The 19,094-nt window shown below is 45.0% G+C and overlaps 3 protein-coding genes and 1 long non-coding RNA gene across 6 annotated transcripts in view; 1 reads left to right on the top strand and 3 right to left on the bottom strand.

The window, feature by feature from the left end:
- The window catches only part of inpp5d (inositol polyphosphate-5-phosphatase D), an 8,540-nt gene extending 7,924 nt beyond the window's left edge, over window positions 1-616 (bottom strand). The window contains exons 1-2 of the mRNA XM_077534245.1: window positions 432-616; window positions 282-345 (exon numbers count right to left, since the gene is read on the bottom strand). Of these exons, the coding sequence (XP_077390371.1) occupies window positions 282-345; window positions 432-571 (204 nt within the window). The 5' untranslated portion in view covers window positions 572-616. The remainder of the gene's footprint in view (window positions 1-281; window positions 346-431) is intronic.
- LOC144027047 (uncharacterized) overlaps window positions 1-19,094 on the top strand; it is a 27,770-nt gene extending 8,676 nt beyond the window's left edge. The window contains exon 4 of one of the 2 annotated variants that reach the window (XR_013285357.1): window positions 18,867-19,094. This is a non-coding gene — a long non-coding RNA (uncharacterized LOC144027047). Of the gene's footprint in view, window positions 1-15,029; window positions 15,066-18,866 lie in introns of those variants that run through there. The other variant, XR_013285358.1, reaches the window with a different exon arrangement.
- gpr17 (G protein-coupled receptor 17) lies at window positions 1,442-7,628 on the bottom strand. Of its 2 annotated transcripts, none has more exons than XM_077534309.1 (2): window positions 7,498-7,628; window positions 1,442-3,247 (listed from the first exon to the last, which is right to left on the bottom strand). In XM_077534309.1, the coding sequence occupies exon 2, from the start codon at window positions 3,237-3,239 to the stop codon at window positions 2,220-2,222; it is 1,020 nt and encodes a 339-aa protein (XP_077390435.1). In that variant the 5' UTR covers window positions 3,240-3,247; window positions 7,498-7,628; the 3' UTR covers window positions 1,442-2,219. The 2 variants fall into 2 exon arrangements, with proteins under 2 accessions (XP_077390435.1, XP_077390436.1); XM_077534310.1 differs by lacking the exon at window positions 7,498-7,628 and adding an exon at window positions 6,671-6,742.
- LOC144027013 (unconventional myosin-VIIa-like) lies at window positions 9,179-18,994 on the bottom strand. Its single transcript, XM_077534243.1, has 27 exons — window positions 18,855-18,994; window positions 18,210-18,413; window positions 17,927-18,142; window positions 17,135-17,299; window positions 16,521-16,814; window positions 15,875-16,165; window positions 15,261-15,380; window positions 15,018-15,191; window positions 14,022-14,249; window positions 13,775-13,942; window positions 13,589-13,706; window positions 13,073-13,199; window positions 12,838-12,998; window positions 12,592-12,773; window positions 12,393-12,511; window positions 12,162-12,316; window positions 11,918-12,071; window positions 11,689-11,844; window positions 11,431-11,536; window positions 11,250-11,363; window positions 11,088-11,175; window positions 10,913-11,019; window positions 10,505-10,690; window positions 10,230-10,346; window positions 10,058-10,141; window positions 9,866-9,985; window positions 9,179-9,545 (listed from the first exon to the last, which is right to left on the bottom strand). The coding sequence occupies exons 2-27, from the start codon at window positions 18,372-18,374 to the stop codon at window positions 9,453-9,455; spliced, it is 4,008 nt and encodes a 1,335-aa protein (XP_077390369.1). The 5' UTR covers window positions 18,375-18,413; window positions 18,855-18,994; the 3' UTR covers window positions 9,179-9,452.

Raw genomic sequence — 19,094 nt, 5'->3', positions numbered from 1 at the left:
TCACTGCCTATCCTAACTGTTCTATCCAGCTGTGTCTGATCTGTGACGCATCTATTTATTTCAGCCAGTTTCACTTCAGACCCTTGACTTGCCTAGAAAATGCCACAAGTGACATTATCACTGTGCAAACACCTTCCTGTTCCCTCTCCACTTTCATAGGACAAGTTTTCATTCATTTTAGTTTGATTCCGTTTTATTACGCAATGGATGTCATCTTTTTTGCCTCGTTCGTACGACAGTTGGGACGTATGTTTAGAAACATTGAACAAATTGTGACCCACCTGGACTGACAGCTTCTTGTCTTCATTGGGTAGGATTCTGTATGTGTACACTTGATTCTGGAATCTGTGGTAAACATCATAAAACATGCAACGTCACTTTTTAAAGACATACTTAACACGTACAGAAGGACGATAATGTTGTGTACTTACAAAACACACAGGGCAAATGCCCCTTGTATGGACTCGCTGTCCCGAATGAGGAAGCTTCCGTCTTTGGCCGCCTTTGAGAGCAGATCCTCTGTCTTGGACCGGGTGATATTGCCATGACACCAAGCGTGGTAGCAGTGCATCCTGATCGGTCCTGTCCCTTTTGCATCTAAACTAGTCTAACATTAAAGCCCATTGTTTTTTTTGTTTTTTTGTTTTTTTTTGGGGGGGGGGAGCTTCTTCTTTCACAAGTGCACTCTTTCATTCTCACTTCCTCATTTGAAACAGACACAACCCCCCCACATACCTCCTCATATGCCGGATATGTCACACATCCATGAATGCAAATATATGCACAAAATTAAGTTCTTTTTTGTCACATTAATACCTTCCTCTTGTAAATTGCAGATTCATATATATTTTTTATGTCTTTCAACAGTGAAAATGAGGAACTCACAAAAAAAGGAAGTACCAATAATAAATTATTTAATTAAAATAACACATTATTTTATAACATAACGAGACATGAGACATTTCTACTAATAAAAGTAATCAGCCTGATGTTCTACACTAAAATTACTGTTATCTGATGATCAGCTCGAATGAATTTAAAAGAGAAGTTGGGGGTATTAATCATTTTTCAGGAAGCACCGGTTTAGAACGGCTTGCTATTGTCATGCGATGGACAGGAAGCATTGCATAAATAGGAGGAGCAAAATAAGACCGCTGAAGAAAGCCACAACACGGTTCACATGACGCAAAAAAAAGTAGATGTGCAAATGACAAGCCCTGCCTTGATCTTTAAATAGCTTTAGCCACTTTCACGTAAATCGTGATTTCGAAATGTCATATTCGTGCTAAATGTATTGATAATGACATAGCTCAGCGATGGACTACACTTTTGTCGTAATATGTTTATTGTTGAAAATATAAAGTCACAAAAGGTTCACAATGTTCCAAATTCTCTATTTACAATCATTTGAAAACACAAAAGCAATCGGATTATAAAAATGTCATCCCGTTAGGGTAGCTGGCCTTTGCCGTGGTTGTATTATTTTCAAGAAAACTGGTCAATTCCTCAATTGCCCTTTTAAACAAGTATAATATAATGAGTAATTGAATTCAAGAGCACCTTTTTGGTGCAATTGTGGTGCAATATTTCGCGCTATTAGTGGACGCAGCACATTCTAAATGAATATACCCCTAAGTTGTTAAAATACATAGTAAGGAATAAATATAGCACAGTTAAGAGGCTTTTGTTGTTAATGAGGTTAGTACTGGAAGCACAGGAAAATACAAGCCATCATGGCGGGTGAAAGTACCATCTAGGTACTGGCCATTGGCAGGTGTAAAAAAAATGTGTCTGTGGATCAACCACTTGACCTCAACTTTGGCAGAAGCATAGGAAAATATATACTAAAGTAAGATCTTATGGATTTTAAGTACAACCTTTCTCACATTGAAGTTTGGAAGTGTGCTAATTTCAGTTTATGTACTTTGCTTGTTAGTGAAGAAATTTATTTGGTGCCTGGGAAAGGGGAAATGTCATGGTAAACAGGTTGAACGCAGCCAGTGTTTCTCCAGAAAGTAGGGGAGAAGTGACTCGCTGCATGTTCAATTTAGCACCACGTTCCCGACTTTCTGATGTTCCCTTGTGCTATGACTGTCAGTGTCGTAAAGGATTTTCTGAAAATGTTTTGAGTAGTTGCTGCATGGAAGTCACAGGAACATAACAACCGGGAGATCAACCGAAGTAATGTTTGGCACACATTTGGTGGATTAAGGTCCAGTTCAAAACTCTGACTTGGCAGTCACAGAACTCTCATGGGTTCCCTTCAACTCCCCGCTGGTAGCCCCCGAAGCCCCTGCTGCCTTGTCTTTGCACAGCAGTCGCATTAAGGTACCGCGGAACTTTTCTGCACCAAACAGGTAGATGAGTGGATCCATGGCGCCGTTGAAGCATGTCAAGAGTGACGTGAGTCGGTTGGCCAGACTCAGGCCTCGGCGCGTCTGGCATGACACATCCGGGTGGCTGTAGCCCAGGATGAAGGTGGCGCGGCTGGCGTGGTAGGGCAGGAAGCACACCACGTATATGAGCATAACCAGACCAATGGTGCGCAACGCCCTCAGTTTTAGGGTAGGCTCCAGCCGGGACCCTCGGTGCAGGCTGTGAATGATGAGCAGGTAGCAGGACAGTGTTGCAAGGAAGGGTGGCGTAAAAGCAACTGCAAGGGAAATGAGCGCCTTGTGGGACGCTTTCTCCCGGTAGAGCTGCGAGCAAACGGTCACGCCGTCCACCTCCTGCGTCTGGTGGGTCACCAGCAGGGGCGCCATGGAGACGGTGACCAGCGCCCACAAACTGAAACTGATGATGTGGGCATAGCGGGCACGGCGCACCCTCAGCGAACGGACGGCGTGGACCACCGCCAGGTAGCGGTCACCCGCCACGCACGCCAGGAAGTACAAGCTGGCGTACATGTTGACGTAAAACAGGAAGCCCGTCAACCGGCAGGGCACCTCGCCAAAGGGCCAGTGGCCCCCGGTGAGGTGGTAGGTGGCCCTGAGGGGGAGCATGACCACGTAGGACAAGTCGGCCACAGCCAGGTGGGTCAAGAAGATATTGGCTGGGGAGGTCGTGCCACGCTGGTGGGAGAAAATCCAAAGTGCCAGGCTGTTGCCGTTGAGCGCTAGGAAGAAGATCAGGATGTAGAAGCTCCCAAACAGGACGTTCTCCGTCGCTGACTCCACCGCGCAGCTTTGTGACGTCTGATTGGACACCAGGGACGGCAGCTCCGTCGTGGCCAACTCCATCTTGATATCTGTCAAACCAGTTTTAAAAATAGGATCGCCGTTAAATCCAGCTGTCCATTTTATATAACGCTTATCGTCATTAGCATGGTGGGTGAGCTGGAGCCTAACCCTTACATACTTATAGACAAGCAAGCATGTGCAATCACATTCAGGCCAACGGACAAGTTTGAGTGTTTCATTTTGTCTGCCAATAAATGTTACACATGAACGTTGGAGGCTAGAGTTTAACTAGTGCTAACCACTCGCGCACCATGCTGCTCAACATTGGATATGTGTCACAAAAAATTGTAGCCTCAGCTAGCATTCCATTCACCGCTGTGTATGTCGATAAAATAGGATTAGCACGAAAAAAAAAAAAAAACACACCAAAGACTTGAGCGTTATTGGCTTTTTTGCGCAGAGGAAGTCCCGATCTTTGAAAGAGTCAAAGTGAAGTCACTATCAGATTTTTTTTTTTTTTTTTTTTTGCCAGTAGCAACACTGGCATCTATTGTTGGGCAGTGGGGAACGGTCTGTGACAAACACCCTCCTGCTGTGTGGAGTTTCCTGTCATGGGCCGCTTTTCTCTTAATAGCCGAGAGATGGTGAAGAGATTATCGGTTATTGTTTTACATCGAGGGTAGCAATAGTGGTCAGCACGTCTGCCTCACAGTTGTGTTGTTCAAGGTTCAAGTCTCATCTTTGGCCTTCGCTTTGCATGTTCACCCTTTTCTTGTCTTTCTGTTGTTGTTTTTTCAACTTTCCAGAAACATCCATGTTGGGTTCATATGGTGTTAATATTAGGGCTGGGTGTCGATTCAGATTTTCAAAATCGATTCGAATTGTTATTTGAAGGAAAAACACTCCCTAAGTCGATGCTAACCTCCTGTTGAATTTGCTAACTTCCTGTTAGCGCTAGGCTAGTGAAGTTTTAAAAACAAAGCGCATTTTGTATTTAAATATACAGTGGATGTCATTCTTAACGTTGTGTATTTAGTTTTACAGTTAACTCCAACTGCGGTGTCATTAAACAGCTAAAAGGACGCTTCGAGACAAGAGAATAACATACGCTACACACTTGCTAGTTGCTAATGCTACGCAAGCAAAGCTTGCTGCCTCAGTACATATCTATTATCGTGATCAAACACCAGGTAACCCTGAAGTAACCCGAGTGGATATTCCCCCAGTTTGGATCTATCTAAAATAGAGTAAAGTTTGACTAACACATTCCCGCATTCCACTTGGGATATCGTCTAATCTTGGAGACACACCTCACGCTTAATCACTCCCGACTCATGTCCCCCGGGAGCCTCCCTGACAGACAGCATCGCCCCCGCCTTATTATTACCATGTTGTTATGATGTTCCTTTTCATCCCGACAGCGGGGCGGGAATGACCAAAAAGTAAAAAAGTAATAACTTGTGACGCCGTCTTAATTTTTTTGGGCAGTCACAAGCTCGCAGATGTTGAAAGGAGTGGCAGGTCGAGGTAAAAAAAAAACAAAACAAACAGAAGGAATCAGTGTCGATTGCAGCTGCCCTGACTTTTGGTGCATTCAGTCAGTCAGACATTGTTGTGTGTGCATTTGTGTGTGACGGCTTTCAATGAGGGGCATTAGGCTGCCAGCATTCAGAGGCTCAAACAGTGAAAACTAATTAGAGGCAGCTGACAGAGTGAAAATGACCATGTCAGTAATCCAACAATAAAATCACAGGGATCTGGTGAAAAAAACATTGGTAGCCTAACGGTTCACATTGCTGGATTTATATCTCAAATGCCTGATGTGCTAGAAATAAAGGTAAAAAAAAATCTAAAAATCAGCGTCAAAAATACATTTATGGACAAATAAAGTCAGCTCTGAATAAAATTCATTGTTGACCAGTGTAATCAATTATACACAGAATAAAGAAAGCCCAAAAGCAAGCGTTATTCATGATAAACGAGTTGAAATTGTTTGACTAATTTGACTTCAAACACCGATGCAGTCGTAAAGCGAGGTCAACAAAGGCCACATTTATTGCAAAAGCTTCACTCCTTTTCCCTCTGCCGTACTATATTTATCTAATTTTTCAGTCTTCTATCGAAAGCCTTTTGATATTTATTTTCTATTGCTTCAATGGGTACAGAAATGGATTTGTCAAAGACAGTCTGCTCTCCAAGATAATTGGAGTCTATCAAGAGAGGCTGTCATTGAAGAGAAAATGAAAAAGCCACAAAATTATCAGTCGAAGAGAATACGTTCTTGCCACGAAAGTTGTCTTAATGCCCTTCGGCCGACATTACTGCATGCCCCTGATGAGGACAGATACTCAAAGTCTTTCATTCTTTCTGCCATTAAGCTGCTCAACCGTAACTGGTAATGTGACGTGTTAATATATCGAATATAGTAGCCTAATTAACATTTGAAATGTAACGTGACAAAAAGGTGATATGATATACATCTGTAGAATATGTATTTACAGGCAAAATAATAGCAAACAATTTTGCACAAAATGTGCTGCTGTCTTTACCAAAGATAATAGCAGATAATTACCACTTATGTATGGAAGTGGGTGTGGAAAGTGATACTTGGAAAAAGCTCAGTCTGTCCCATTGAAAATGAATGGGGAAAAGTTGATATTAAACATTAAATCGTGCAAATACTGTAAGTAATGTGGAATCGGACGATATATACCCCAGGTGTCAATCTTTTAAGCTGGTTGAAATTTGAAAAATGTAAATTGGTAGCATTATGTGGGAGTTTTTACGCGGCAAAAAAAAGTGTGGAGAAAAAAAAAATCACAATAATGTGTGAGAATGCTTTGGCATTCCCACAATAATAAATGAATTTACATTATGGAACATAAAAGAAATCAAGCAAAGCGAGTTACATCTTCAATTGTGAAGTATTATTGGATTCATAGATGTCAAACTCTAGTCCCCGAGGGCCGCAGTCCTGCAGGTTTTGGATGTTTCCCTTCTCCAACACAGCTATTATATAATCAGCAAACCTGATAACGATCCTGTTGATTGGAATCAGCTTGTGAGGGAAACCTCCAAAACCTGCAGGACTGCAACCCTCGAGGACCAGAGTTTGACACCTATGATTAAGCTCTATCGTCTGGGCCTGGTGGTAGTGACTTCTCGTTTCAGCCAAGTCACGTTTTCAGCATTGACGTGTACATAGAACTAAAGGAAGTAGAGATGTTTACGTTTTCAAGCTGGAAATACATTCCCTGTGATGGGTTTATGACAGCCAATGATGAAATAAATACTGGTTAACATGACAGTGATATTGTCCAGGGGCCTTTAGTAGGACAGCCATTCGTATAAGCAGTGACTAACGTGAACCATTGTAATAGACAAATGTGACTTTGGTTTTGCAGCCCTATTCTCACCCAGTTATGGCCCGGAATCAGTCTTGAGGTTGGCAAACCCATCATCTATCCATTGAGCAAGAAGTTGGAACTTACAGTATCAGAGGTGGCAAATCTAGGTCCAGAAAGTAAAAACTCTGCCACAGTTTTAGCCACAGGTACTTCTACTCAACCGGCAGGTAAACAAGCTCCATGTGTACGAGCTCCACCTCGTTTACCTGCTGGTTAGTAGAAGCACCTGTGGCTCAAGCCAAAATGTGGCAGGGTTTCTACTTACTGGACCCAATTTGTCACCTCATGAACGTAACCTATGCCAGCCACAGAAAAGGCTACACTACGATTTGGAACCTCTGGTATAGAAAAGTGTACCTATATGCTGTTATTTCAGTTTATCTGGCACTCCTCAACATAAAAATGGCTTTGTCAAGAAATTGAATTTTGGCATAGCTACGAACCTGTCAAAATGGTCGAAAATCGACACCTCCCGGAAAAGTGCATCTTTTTTTGTAATTTCTGAGTACGTCCAAGACATGTTTGTGGATTGCTTCCCGTCACACCAGAACCGAAAAGCAGGTTCGGCAGCAACGTGAAAAATTAGGTGAAAAGAGGACAATTGACACACGGACAAGGTGGTTGGAAACACCACTATCCATCCATCTTCTTTCCTGTTCAGGCTCAAGGCCGACCTATCCCAGTGGACTACATACTGGACCAACATCAACTGCATGAAAGACAGTTATGTGAACCACTACACGTATATGATTGAAACCCCCTTGGGATACAAAACCGATGGTTCGTGCAGGTTCAAGGGATTCTGGCTGAAACTGACCGGAGAGTTCACACAAAACAGAAGCTAACAATTCTTTAAATTAATTTAAGATTAAGTTACTTTTGCGAAGAAATGAAAAGTTGAAAAGACTCACCTGAAAGAAAAACCTTTGAGAGTTTGATCAGCAAAGAGGATGAAGACGTGGGCGGGCCCCTGCGGGATGAACAGATCGTGATTCTTCTTAACCTTCCTTCGCTTCTCCTCCCTCAAGATGATCTCGCCGGCGAGACGGCGGCTCTTTTTGTGTCTGTACAAATTTGACAACAGAGAGAGGGAGTCCCGACGGGAGGCTTGGGTTTGAACCCTGAACCCTCCCCTTTCTTCCTCTTCAGAGAGCCACTTGTTGCGTTCCACAATAGCCCCGAGTCAGACTAAGTGGAGAAGAATGGCATGCCTCGCCCGGCCGGGGACCCGCTCATCGGGCCGCCGCTCCATGGAAACCATGAAGGCCCCCGGACCCGCCGCCGCCCCTCCTGCTGCTAGAGTGTTGTCAATTGACACGTTTATGAGTGAAGCCTCAGAGATGATGACTTGGAGATGCTCTGTTAAGGTTCCACAGAGGGCCCCCATGCACGGGAGCAAAACAAGAGTGCTGCTGGTGGGAAGAAGGATTGGACGAGGGGAGGGGGGGGTGGTTGGACACTCAAGAAACAGAGGCCCTTGTTGCTCCCCGGCCTCCTGGGGGCATGCCGACTCACAACGCCCCAAAAATAATCAGTCACATAGCCGGCGGCACAGATGTGGAAAGCAGAGAAATATTTCTTTCATAGCACAGCTGTCCTTCCACACACACATCGGGCCTTTCTGCTCTTTGTCCCCGTCCTCGTGCAAAAATACGCCGTCAATGAGGCCACTATCTGCGCCTTGACATCGCTATCCTGTTAATCGACTGCTAATTGGGACAAAGAACACCCCCCTTCCCGCCCCCTCAACTAAAGGCTTTGTCGGGTTGAGACGCTCTGTCTGCCATGTGTACATGCCCCCCCCCCCACATACACATACTCCTCCTGCCCGGAAAAAGAAACATCGCCCGGCGAAATTACATGCATTGATAGATTTCTTAAGGGTCCTTCTTGGTCTTTGTTGCATCTTTTAATCTGATCATATGGGGGCGGGGTGAACAGCAGCCGCCGTAGTTGATCACTAACCTATTGTGTTTTTGTTTTTTTGGTCTGATTTTTAGTAGGTTTTGTTTCTGTTGTATTTTGGTTCCAGTTTGGTTAGATTGTCAATAGCCTTTTGCAAATCTTTGGTTGGGTTTTTTTAAATGGCAAGTTTATTTAATGTGTATTGTTGGGTATTCTCTGTATGTGCACAGTGACCGGCTGGGTCCAGGCCTGGGTGTCGTTCCACCAAAATCAGCTGGGATAGGCTGGAGCTCCTTGTGGCTCTAAAAACAATATAAGCGGTAGAGAAAATGGGTGGATGTTTTTGTTTTTTTGTCAGTTGTTGATTTATGTTTTATGATTTCAATTGAGCATGTTCTCCCCGTGACTGTGTGGGTCTTCTCCGGGTACTCCGGTCTCCTCCCACATACCAAAGACATGCATGGCAGGTTAATTGGGCGCTCTGTATTGTCCCTCATTGTGCTTGTGAGTGGTTGTTCGTCTCTGTGTGCCTTGCGATTGGCTGGCAACCAGTCCAGGGTGTCCACCGCCTACTGCCCAGAGCCAGCTGAGATAGGCTCCAGCACCCCCCGCAACCCTTGTAAAGGAATAAACGGTCAAGAAATGGATTTTAATTGAGGCGGGTAGATAACAATTTTGGAGGAAACATTTAATCTGTGTGCATAAAATGAACATTTATTTGTGAAGAATCAAATCAGATCAAGTAAAGTAATACATGTATGATGAAAATGAACTTGAATAAATATTTAAATTTCATTCCAGCACTTCCTGGAGTAGAGTTGAAGCACTTTCACAGAATGACACACAAAATTTGAATTGTGATGCCTTTGTACATGCAATAGCCAGTTGGTAAAGTCAATATTCATTTTTGAGAATAATTTGTCTCCATACGCAGTGATGAGTCTCGCTGGACGTGCAGGTATCAGTTGAAGCGCTGGTTCCTGCTCTGCACTGGCCTCCTCTCTTGCATGTACATGTTGACGTAGGAGGTGATGAGGTCGTCCATCTTGTAGCCCTTTTTTGACAGAGACAAAACAGTGGTTGAGCCCCTCCCTGGCTTTGGGTGTTGAATTTTCAAAAAATGTGGTGTGACAAGTTTTGAGTTCTGGGATGAGTTATCAAACTTTGCCATCATGCTCAAATTTGGTAGCAATGTGAAAAGTTCTCTTGTTTTCAAGGCCCCCGCGAAATGGCCAAAGTGACCCTTAAAACGATCTCTTCAGCAGCAAACGTCCCGTGTCCTTGCAGAAGGCCTTAGTTGGAAGTTGTACAGTTGGTTGGTAAGCACACAAAGATGACAAAAAAAAAAAAAAAAGAAAAAAGAAAAAGGCTCACCAGCGACGTTTCGCACAGGAATTTGCTGCCCTTCACCAAGCTTCCGATGGTCATGTGGAAATACGTACTGCCGCTGCACCAGTTGGCGATGCGATTAAACGGGTGGTTTGCCAACGCTTCCTACATAAGAGAACAGACGTCTTAACAACTTGGATGACATTCCTCACCATCACGTGAAAGCGTCTATCTGACTTTGGTTTTGGGGTGTATGATGGTGAGTCCTTGCTTGCTGATGGCGATTCGCACAATGTCCGGAAAATTTGGCTCGGATGTTTGCTGAAATGATAGAAAATAAGAACACGTTTTCATGGTTGCCACTAAGTGAAGCACATATATAGGAATGGATGAGCGGGAGGGGTGTCACCTTCACGTCAAAGAAGGCACATCCAAAAGTTGGCCAGCGAGAAACCACCTTCAGGAACGCCACCTTTGCTTCCTCCACTGTTGTTCCTGCTTGCTTATTGAAAGATGCCACGATGTTCTGGTGTTAACAAAACAAAATCAATGAGTCATATTGAAACATAAGGACACAAAACATGCAAGGAACTCATTTACAAGATGCACTATATCGGGACATGTGTTGCTGTTTTGCTTAGCAAAAGCGGTCGAAGAGATTGCAATTAAGTACCACAGTTGTACCTTCTTCCACTCGTTCTCAGAAAAAGCCTTGAGCTGGTCACCGGGTACTAGTTCTTTCAGCATCTTGGGGATGGTCACAAGCTGACTCTTGTCATTATCAACTTTAATACGGAAGAGCAGAGAAGCGATGTTGACCATGTCGTCCTTGGTGCATACGTGGTAGCCCCTCAGGTACTTGGGGACTTCCTGGAAATCACAGGCAAAATTGGTGGCAATTGAACAAAATCTCTGTTTTTGAATCAGACCTGGAAACAGACAAAATTGAGCCTAAAATCGAAACTTTTAACTGAACTGTAAGACTTGCTGTGTCTTTTCAGGCAGTTTTTGTTTCTGGCTCTACTAATGAGACACATCTTCCAAACTTTAACAAGACCATATGTGTCACTTTATTCGTTCAACGTTGTGCACCTGAGGGAAGTGAAAGATGAGGTCTGCCTCCAGGTCTCTGCCAGGGATCACGTTGAACCACAGCTTCCTCATAAAGAAGACCAAGTAGGGCATACTGACTTGACTACCTGCAAAACCCACACATGTGCTCAAAAAATGTCCACGTAAAATGTCGTCAGGAGTGTCCAAGAATTACCGTCTTTAATGCGTTTGTTCTTTTTGGACCAGTCTGTGATCTGCCTCAGACTGTCAAAGAAGTAGTCGCTATCGTTCAGACTCAGGACCTACAAAGAACAACAACTTATTAAAGCCACAGGAAACTCTTCAGTATGGTGTAAAATGAGAGTTATCGCAGGACCTTGTCGTGCGTCTTAATGAAAAGGCTGAAGCCGTCAGCTGTAGTCAGTTGCAGCTTGTTGGAAATGTTCCTAATGAGATCCCTGATCTTGGTGCTGGTCGCCACCTCAAAGATCTACACAAATAGGACACATGGTGATGTTCTTCTCAAGCATTAAGCGTACGATGAGAGTTCGTCGTACCTCTCCTGTGTCATTGGGGAAGTGGACTTTGTGGAAGATCTGCGTGCTGTTCTGCTGGATAGCGTCCACTTCTACCTGGTGGGGCGGAAGCTTCCTGGGCTCCATCCTGGGCCGGGACAGATTACGTTTGATGTTACAAGTCAAGGCTTCCATGTCTGTGTTATGCAATGTTATGTTTATTTATGTTCAACTCTGTTTTATGCGCCCGTGTTTTTTGTTCCCGATGTTTATGTCGAACCACCCGCGGCTTCTCCTGACCTCAAAGAGCTCTGCAGTCGTGGCAGGCAGTCGGAGGCCAGCGGCTCCATGCGCCGTGACTCCAGGAATCGTTGAGCATGCTTCAGAAGTGACTGGCTGGGAGGGAACAGGCCGCAGCACAACCACAGCAGCTGCCAGCCCTGCTCCACACTGAACCTGTAAATGGATTCATAACAGGAGTTGATTATGATACATGGGAGTACCAACATTTGGTCCGGTGTAAACTTACCGGTTGTTATTGCTGCTCATCTGCTTCATAATCTGGCAGTAGATCTCATCTCTGAGGATCTCATTTTCCGTGGCGGGCTCAAAGATCTGGTCGGTGAGTTCGAGGTGACTCTGCACCTGCTTGGTAGGGTAATCGCCCATGTACTTTAGGATGGGTGCACATTGAGTCAGGGAAGAACATTTGGATTCTGGTGAATTTGTTTTTTTCACTTATGGATGCGAAAATGGCATCATCAAGAGGATATCTGTGAAGGCCAGACAGGCTTTGTGGCTCAACTCCGAGTTGCCCACTAGCTTCTTGAGGAGCGGCTGTCTTATGGGCTCACGCGAGTTCAACCAGAGCCTCTCGGGAGCAGCGTTTCGTGACATCACCTGCCGGTTTACATCCTTTGCCGGCTGCCTGTAGGATCATGGACAAGATCTCTCCTAAAGTCTCCACTGGTAAATCAAGGCTATCTTGAACAAGATGAAAATACCTGAAGTATTCAAGGGAGAACTCCCTCAGAGTATATGGAGCTAGCCGCTCTACTGTACCCGTCTCTTTCTGGTTGGCCAGGATGGTCTGCCGCTGGTTGGGGGACAGGTTGAAGAGGCTCTGGCATGGAGACGGAAAGCCAACTTCAACAACACAGATCCGGCTCAGAGAAGAAGCACGACATCAACTTGTCTCTATACCATGACTTCTTTTGTGGGTTTGTTGAGCGTTGGCATGATCAAGATGGCCTCCATGGGAACGGCCCCCATTTTTCCTGTCCTGTCATTTTGCCCATTTATCCAGCCGCGTTGCTGCGAGAACTCATTGTCTTTAAGTATGATGATGAGCTCGCCCTTCTTGAAGCTGAGGAACGTTGGATCATCTGACAGAAGGACGCACATACTTAGCGGTTATCAGTGGAGACAGCCAGTGACGCTGTGACAAACCTTGCTTCTCCATCTCCTTCAGGGTCACGGCGTACTGCGAGCGCTCAGTCAGTCCACTGAGGAACATGGCGACCAGCTCAGCCATGTCCTCCGCCGTGGATCCACTCAGAGTGAAGTCTCCCTTCAGAGTCAGCAAAGACACTGCTGGGCCTTTAGCGCTTCTGGATAAGAAAAGATGTAACGAGCTTTCAGGACTGAGGTACTCTCAAATCCCTTCTTGTTTTCTCCTCTCTACCTCGTGGAGTTAACGCCGGTTACTTCTGGGAAGGAGAGTTCCAGCAGCCTCTTTTCTCGCTCATCCAGGAAGGTGATGCCAGTCCAGTTGATGGCCACGATGAACTTGTTCTTTGGCAGTGGAGGACCTGGAAACATACCAGAAGGATTCTTCAGTTCTAAATTTTAGGTTGACTCCATGCCTAACAGTTGAGAGGGAAAAAGATTTTTGGAATAAAAGTGAAACATCTTCAACAACTAAGAAAAATCCAGTTGCCTCGACTCCGTTTTTTGCTGATCACAAGTGGACTTGCAGTGCCGTAACCTGCAATATCCTTATGAGCAGACACTTTATAAAGGGAGGGAAACGTTCTGAAGATTCTAAGGCCTGGCAGTGACAATCATGCTTCTGGTGGCGTATAGCTGACCGCTACATGACCGGGACAAAGACCTTATTGCACCTTCGGTATCCGTGGTTCAAATCCTGGCCAGATTCTCCTCAGCAGAATTCCAATTCATAGATGCCCGATAGTCCTACCTGACAGCTTGACCATCTCAAAGAACCTGGAGAAGAAGATGGGCCACTTTTCGCGGGCGTAATCCACAATCTCTGCCTTCACAGAATCTACTTTTTGCGAGGAACTCAGGTAGGAACCCTTGCACAAAAGAAGCTCAACATCAGACACCAGGGTCTCAGGGGTGACAATAGAGGAACACAACTTACCTGAGCGTGGGCTGTGCTAACCATTTGCACCCATTTGCCTTCAGACTTGGCCTCCAGCAGCGAGTTACTGATGCAGGCCTGCACCGCCTCCTTCACTGACTCGCTACTGTTATCCGAGCCGTGTTGGATATAGAGATGCTTGGCAGTGAGGTGGACAAAATCATCTTCCTGCGTTGATTTAAGAAGGGAACATAACAAGTAAAGAGTTTGCTAATGGAGCATCAACACCATCCAGGTCTGAGCTCACCTTCTCCATTTGGTACTCCCCGAACTTCAGGCCGTGGACGACCTGCCGATAGATGAGCTCCGTGCTTATCTTATCCTCGGCGCAGTCGTGCCACGGCGTGAAGATCTCCTTGCGGAAGAAGAGGCGCCAGGGTGCGTGCTGCTCCTGCCCGCCGCGCCGCCTCACCTCTTGCTCACACTGGGAGATGGCGTCCATCACATGCTCACGGCCGCCGCCCAGGGCCCACACCTTGGCAATGAGAGTCCACAAGTTATGGCTGCACTTTGACCCCGGATAAGGTCTCACTGATAGCATAGGTGTGGGACAGGTTACATGACTTGACACAAGTCACAAGTCAATTTTTGTGGGTACTTGGTACTTGCGTGACTAAAATCTATGAAATGTTCAACTTGACAACACATCCTTCCTGTTTACATTTGACATTGTTTACAGGACCATTCACCAATTGTTTTGTTTTTGAAAGAAGAGTTCGTTTTCAGTCGTCCAACCAGGAAACCCACCAGTATGCTACAATGTGGAATGCAGAGGTGACATAATTGAGCAAGTGTCATGGAGGCAGAGCCACAGATGGAGATTCAATGATTATGTTTTTGATCAAGACAACTCAGATTAGGGACATGACTACTATGACATTAAATTTAAGGTGTAACTCTAAAATCCACAAAGACGTAAGGTAAGTTACAGTATGCTAACTTGACAACTTAACTGATAACTGGGCAAAGCCTTATGCCTGTAATTTAGTAGACCAAAAAAAAAAGGCCATACAGAGACTGGTTTGCGACCATTAACAAACTACAGGACGTGATGTGACTGAGAACAACTATATGACTTGACTTATGACTTGCTTACTTCAAGTAATGACTTCATTCAATTTGTTCGGAATTTAACGCAGCCTCAACTTCAACAGTAACTCAAGACTGTTCAAACTTGGTTAACACTTGAATCTTATGATTTGAACATACAGTATGTGACTTCCCACCTCTGACTGATATTTACCTTTTCATACAGAGCAACATAGAGGGAAAACCCAAACGTGTCTTCTAGTTTGACTTTGTTGGCGAGGAACTGGCAGAGTTCCTTCGACGTGGACGCGGAATCCAAGGGAAGGTTGACGGAGCGTCCGTCCATGAGCGTGATTGACACCACCATGGGCTTCTTTGTCTTGGTTGCCTGTCATGCCAAAAAAAAATATATAAATAGTAAATCTGCTCCATGAAAGCACAGAATCAGTCAAAGTACCTGTAGCTCAAGCCAGGCCGGCGGCTCCCCTCGCGCGCCATTGGTGAGGGTGCGGCGCAGCCTCTCTGCACAGTAGGACGCATAGCCGCTCGGAGCGGAACGGATGAAACTCTGGATGTACTGTTCCAATAGAAGAGCAGGGGGGAAAAATGCAACGGTGGAATTGTAAAGCAAGGATTCACAAATGTATGTTTTAATGTTTTCTTTTACATTAGTATGACGATCTAGAGTCATAATTGCTAGCCACTTGCTAAGGGAGCCACCAACTGATTAGCTACCACGTTTGTCACTTGTGAACAAAAGCCAGCGTATTGGATTGTGTTATTCGTATCATGTTTGACATTTTACATGAAATTAGTGTGAAGATGTAGACTGCTATGTTAGCTGTATCAGTATTTTCTCATGCTTACTCGCCACTATCCAGCAGCTGTCTGTCTCTTAGTCGCTAACCAACTAGTCAGTTGCCGATTGGTTATCCCCTTTTGCAAATAAACGGTAAGACTCTTATTTATTTCAAGTCGAACGTTTTACAAGTCATCTGAGTGAAGGTCAAGACTTCTACGTTAGCTTCTGAATGTCAAAATAGTGTCACGGTGTCAAAATGGCCTCCTCACCTTTATAATCCGTTCACTCGGCGGAAAGACGCCGAGACAGAGCGAGAGCAGGATCCATCCTCGGAAATAGCTGTTGCGGTTGTTGTTGTCCTGCAGCTGCTTGCAGATCTGGCAGTAGATCTCATCCCTGAGGTTGCGCCGGACGATGGCATATCCCACGATGATGTGCAGCTTCTCCAGAGACGTCAGGGGACGGTCCAGGGTGGGACCCTCACCGATCATGACGTCGCCATCGTCCTCCTTCACTGTCTGTAGGGTCGGAGCCTTGGACACGTCCGTCTGATCCTCAGACTAAAGGGAATAAAGTTCTTTTTTGTAACGTTTGTAAACAATGACAACAGCTACTTCAAGGTGGCCGAGAGACTCACTACCACTGACTTGATCTGAAACTACGACATAAAAAAACATCTGTACCCTTAAAATATTATCTGTTGAAATAAATTATGGCCGGCGTTTTCTCTCTTTTCAGTGTAATTTACCTTCTCAACTGACACATCACACAGTCAAACTACAGCAGTAGAAAAGGCTAAAATAATCATTCAAGTAATGTTCTCAGTTGCTCTGAATTGGTCAAATGACATGGAAGGGTTTGTTTACTAGTGTTGCAACTAGTATCATAAGTAGTATTTAATGGTGTCAATCTCACCTCTTCCATGATGATGGAGTGTTTCCGGAAGCTGGACGAGGATTTTAGGATGCCATTTTCCTGAACGCTGGATGTTTTCCGACTCCGGGAGAGTAGGTCCGTGAAGGTGGAGCCCTTTCTAGTCCGAGGGGTCCCTTCAGGGACAGTGTAGACCTTGGCATTTGGGGTCGACTCACCAGGAGTTGCCCTCTTGTTTCTGGACAGTAGGTCCGTGAAGATGGAGGCTTTTCTGTTGGGAGTGGACTCCTCTTGAACAGGAGAAGGCTGTGGGTCCTTCTTGTTCCGGAGCACACGCTAATACAAAAAGTTAGTAAATTCAGTGGCCTCATTACATGCAGAGTTTTTTGCTAAGTTGGCGTATCAGAGCCCTACTTTGAAACTCTAACCCTAGAAACCCTCATTTGAATCTTGAAATGCAAACCCTGGCAATATTTAGAAATAGTAACATTCTTCCAAAGTGGACCAAGTACCAAAATAAAAAAAAATCGCTCTCTAACATGTTGCATTTTTCTGTGGTAGAAGTCGAAAACCGGCACCAGAACCAGTTCGGCTGGAATTAATCCCAGCCATGTGTACTACTACACCATGACGGATGTGTTCCAAAGGCCTTGTACCTGATCCAGTCCGATTATGTGGCTGAGACGTCTGTCCTTTCTGTTGATGACATCCTGGGTAAGAAAGCGCTCCTGTGAGGAGCTTCCCTGGACCTGGAATTGCTTTTTGGGCTCGGGAAGATCCCCCATAAACCTCAGGATGATCCACCAAACTGTCAGTGAGGCCTGGTAACCACACGAGAACAGGAACAATCAAATAATGACATCATGAGGGAAGGAGCTGAACTTGTTAAATGATTGTGGCTACGCTCCAGACAACTGGGAAGTCGCTAACAAGCTAGTTGCAGGTTTGTCGCTAACTCATAGTGATTAAAATGTAGAATGTTTTATTTGTATTATGATAAGTAGTTTACATTACATAGACTGGTAGAAATGTTGATGTTTATATTAGTTTCTCATTTTTCATGGCCACTAACATAACCCTCTCAGACCGAGATCCAGTCTGTCGTAGACTCTTCCGTTAGCTTCCTGTCGCTAGCTGGTGACCGCAACCAACTGGTATATAATTTGCAAAGAAAAATTAGAGCGTTTTAATGTCTTTTAACTTAAGTGAGTCTACACCTGCTTCTCACGCTCGCCTAGAGTCAGCCGACTAGTTAGCTACTTTGTGCTTGTTGCTTTGTGATCAAACGCAGTGTTTTATGTGTGATATATAGTCATTTTACATAAGTTTGATTATGTAGACTTCTATGTCAGCTTCTCGCGCTAGATGCTAGCTGGGTAGCTGCCAAGCGGAAAAGTACTGACTTCCCGGTCAGTCTGGAATGATCTGTTAAGTGAAAGGGGAAGCACCAGGACGTCTCCTTCATCCTCGTGGTAGAGCAGCGGCCGTCTCAGCCTCTGGCGGATGTGCGAAGGCGTCGCACCGCCCTGGAAGTACATTGACGCCAATTTGGAGAAGGGGTAATCGTCCAGGTCGTCCTGGTCCTCTGTAGACTGGTCTTCTTCCTCAATAGAGATGCTGTCAATGTCGATCTCCTCTAGGAGAACCCGCTTGTTCTCCAAGGTCTTGAAAGCACACAAAATATATGTTGACAATCAAAGCAGGACTAAGGGGAGTTGTGTGGGTCCTCACCTCGAACCCTTCGGGCGCCTGCCCCTCTTGGCCCCCCACCATGACGGGCAGGAAGCCAAAGAGGTTGTCCACCTGCTGATCGATGACGGACTCGGACTGGTCTCGGGCCTCCATCTCTTTCTCCTGCCGGAGCACGTCCTCAAGATGCTTCTGACGTTTCAGCATGGCCAGACGCTCGGCCTCTTTCTCTTGAGCTGACAGATGCTTAGAAGTATAGATACACAAACACATAGATGGATAAATAATTGTAATATTAAGGTATAGGTACATTAAAGATTAGAAAAATGTTTTCATGTCTTACACATATGGTCATAAACAATAACTGTGAAACACAAATATTAATTAATCCAACTGTAAAACTCTTCAAACCGTAACCCTGTTTTCAAGCCATAATTTAAACCATTGCTTTAAACCCTAACTTTTAAAGCTTCCTTTAAAAACCTAATTTGGAACAATAACAGTCTTCAAACACTTATTTGAAACCCTGAGCCTTATTTGAACCTCTTTGAAACACTCACACTTGCTAAAAATTTAATTCAGATCTGGAAATCTTAACCCTGTCTTGAAACCCTACTTTAAAACAATAAACTTTGTTTAAAACCATGAAGCTGGCTTGCAACTGTCAGACGTTGACTTTGGTCTTACGTTTCTCTTCAGGTTTCTGAGAGCCTTCCTGGCCAGCAGGCCTCTGGTGTGCGCCTGCAGGAAGACCACGGCGTCCCTCTTGCGCTTCCAGTCCTTGCGGGCCACGTAGCCTCGCACCTGTGCCTGCAGCAAGATGGCCGCCTGCCGCTTTCTCTTGTACTGGAGGTGGAGTTGGCGGGAGCGAATTTGTGCCTGCAGCCTGGCAAAGCCTTTCTGGACCTAAAAAAATGAAATCACAAT

The sequence above is a fragment of the Festucalex cinctus genome, chromosome 10, assembly GCF_051991245.1.
Source record: "Festucalex cinctus isolate MCC-2025b chromosome 10, RoL_Fcin_1.0, whole genome shotgun sequence".
Classification (NCBI taxonomy): Eukaryota; Metazoa; Chordata; class Actinopteri; order Syngnathiformes; family Syngnathidae; genus Festucalex; species Festucalex cinctus.
Note: the sequence above shows the minus strand (reverse complement) of the source record. Positions and strands in the feature narration are given on the sequence as shown.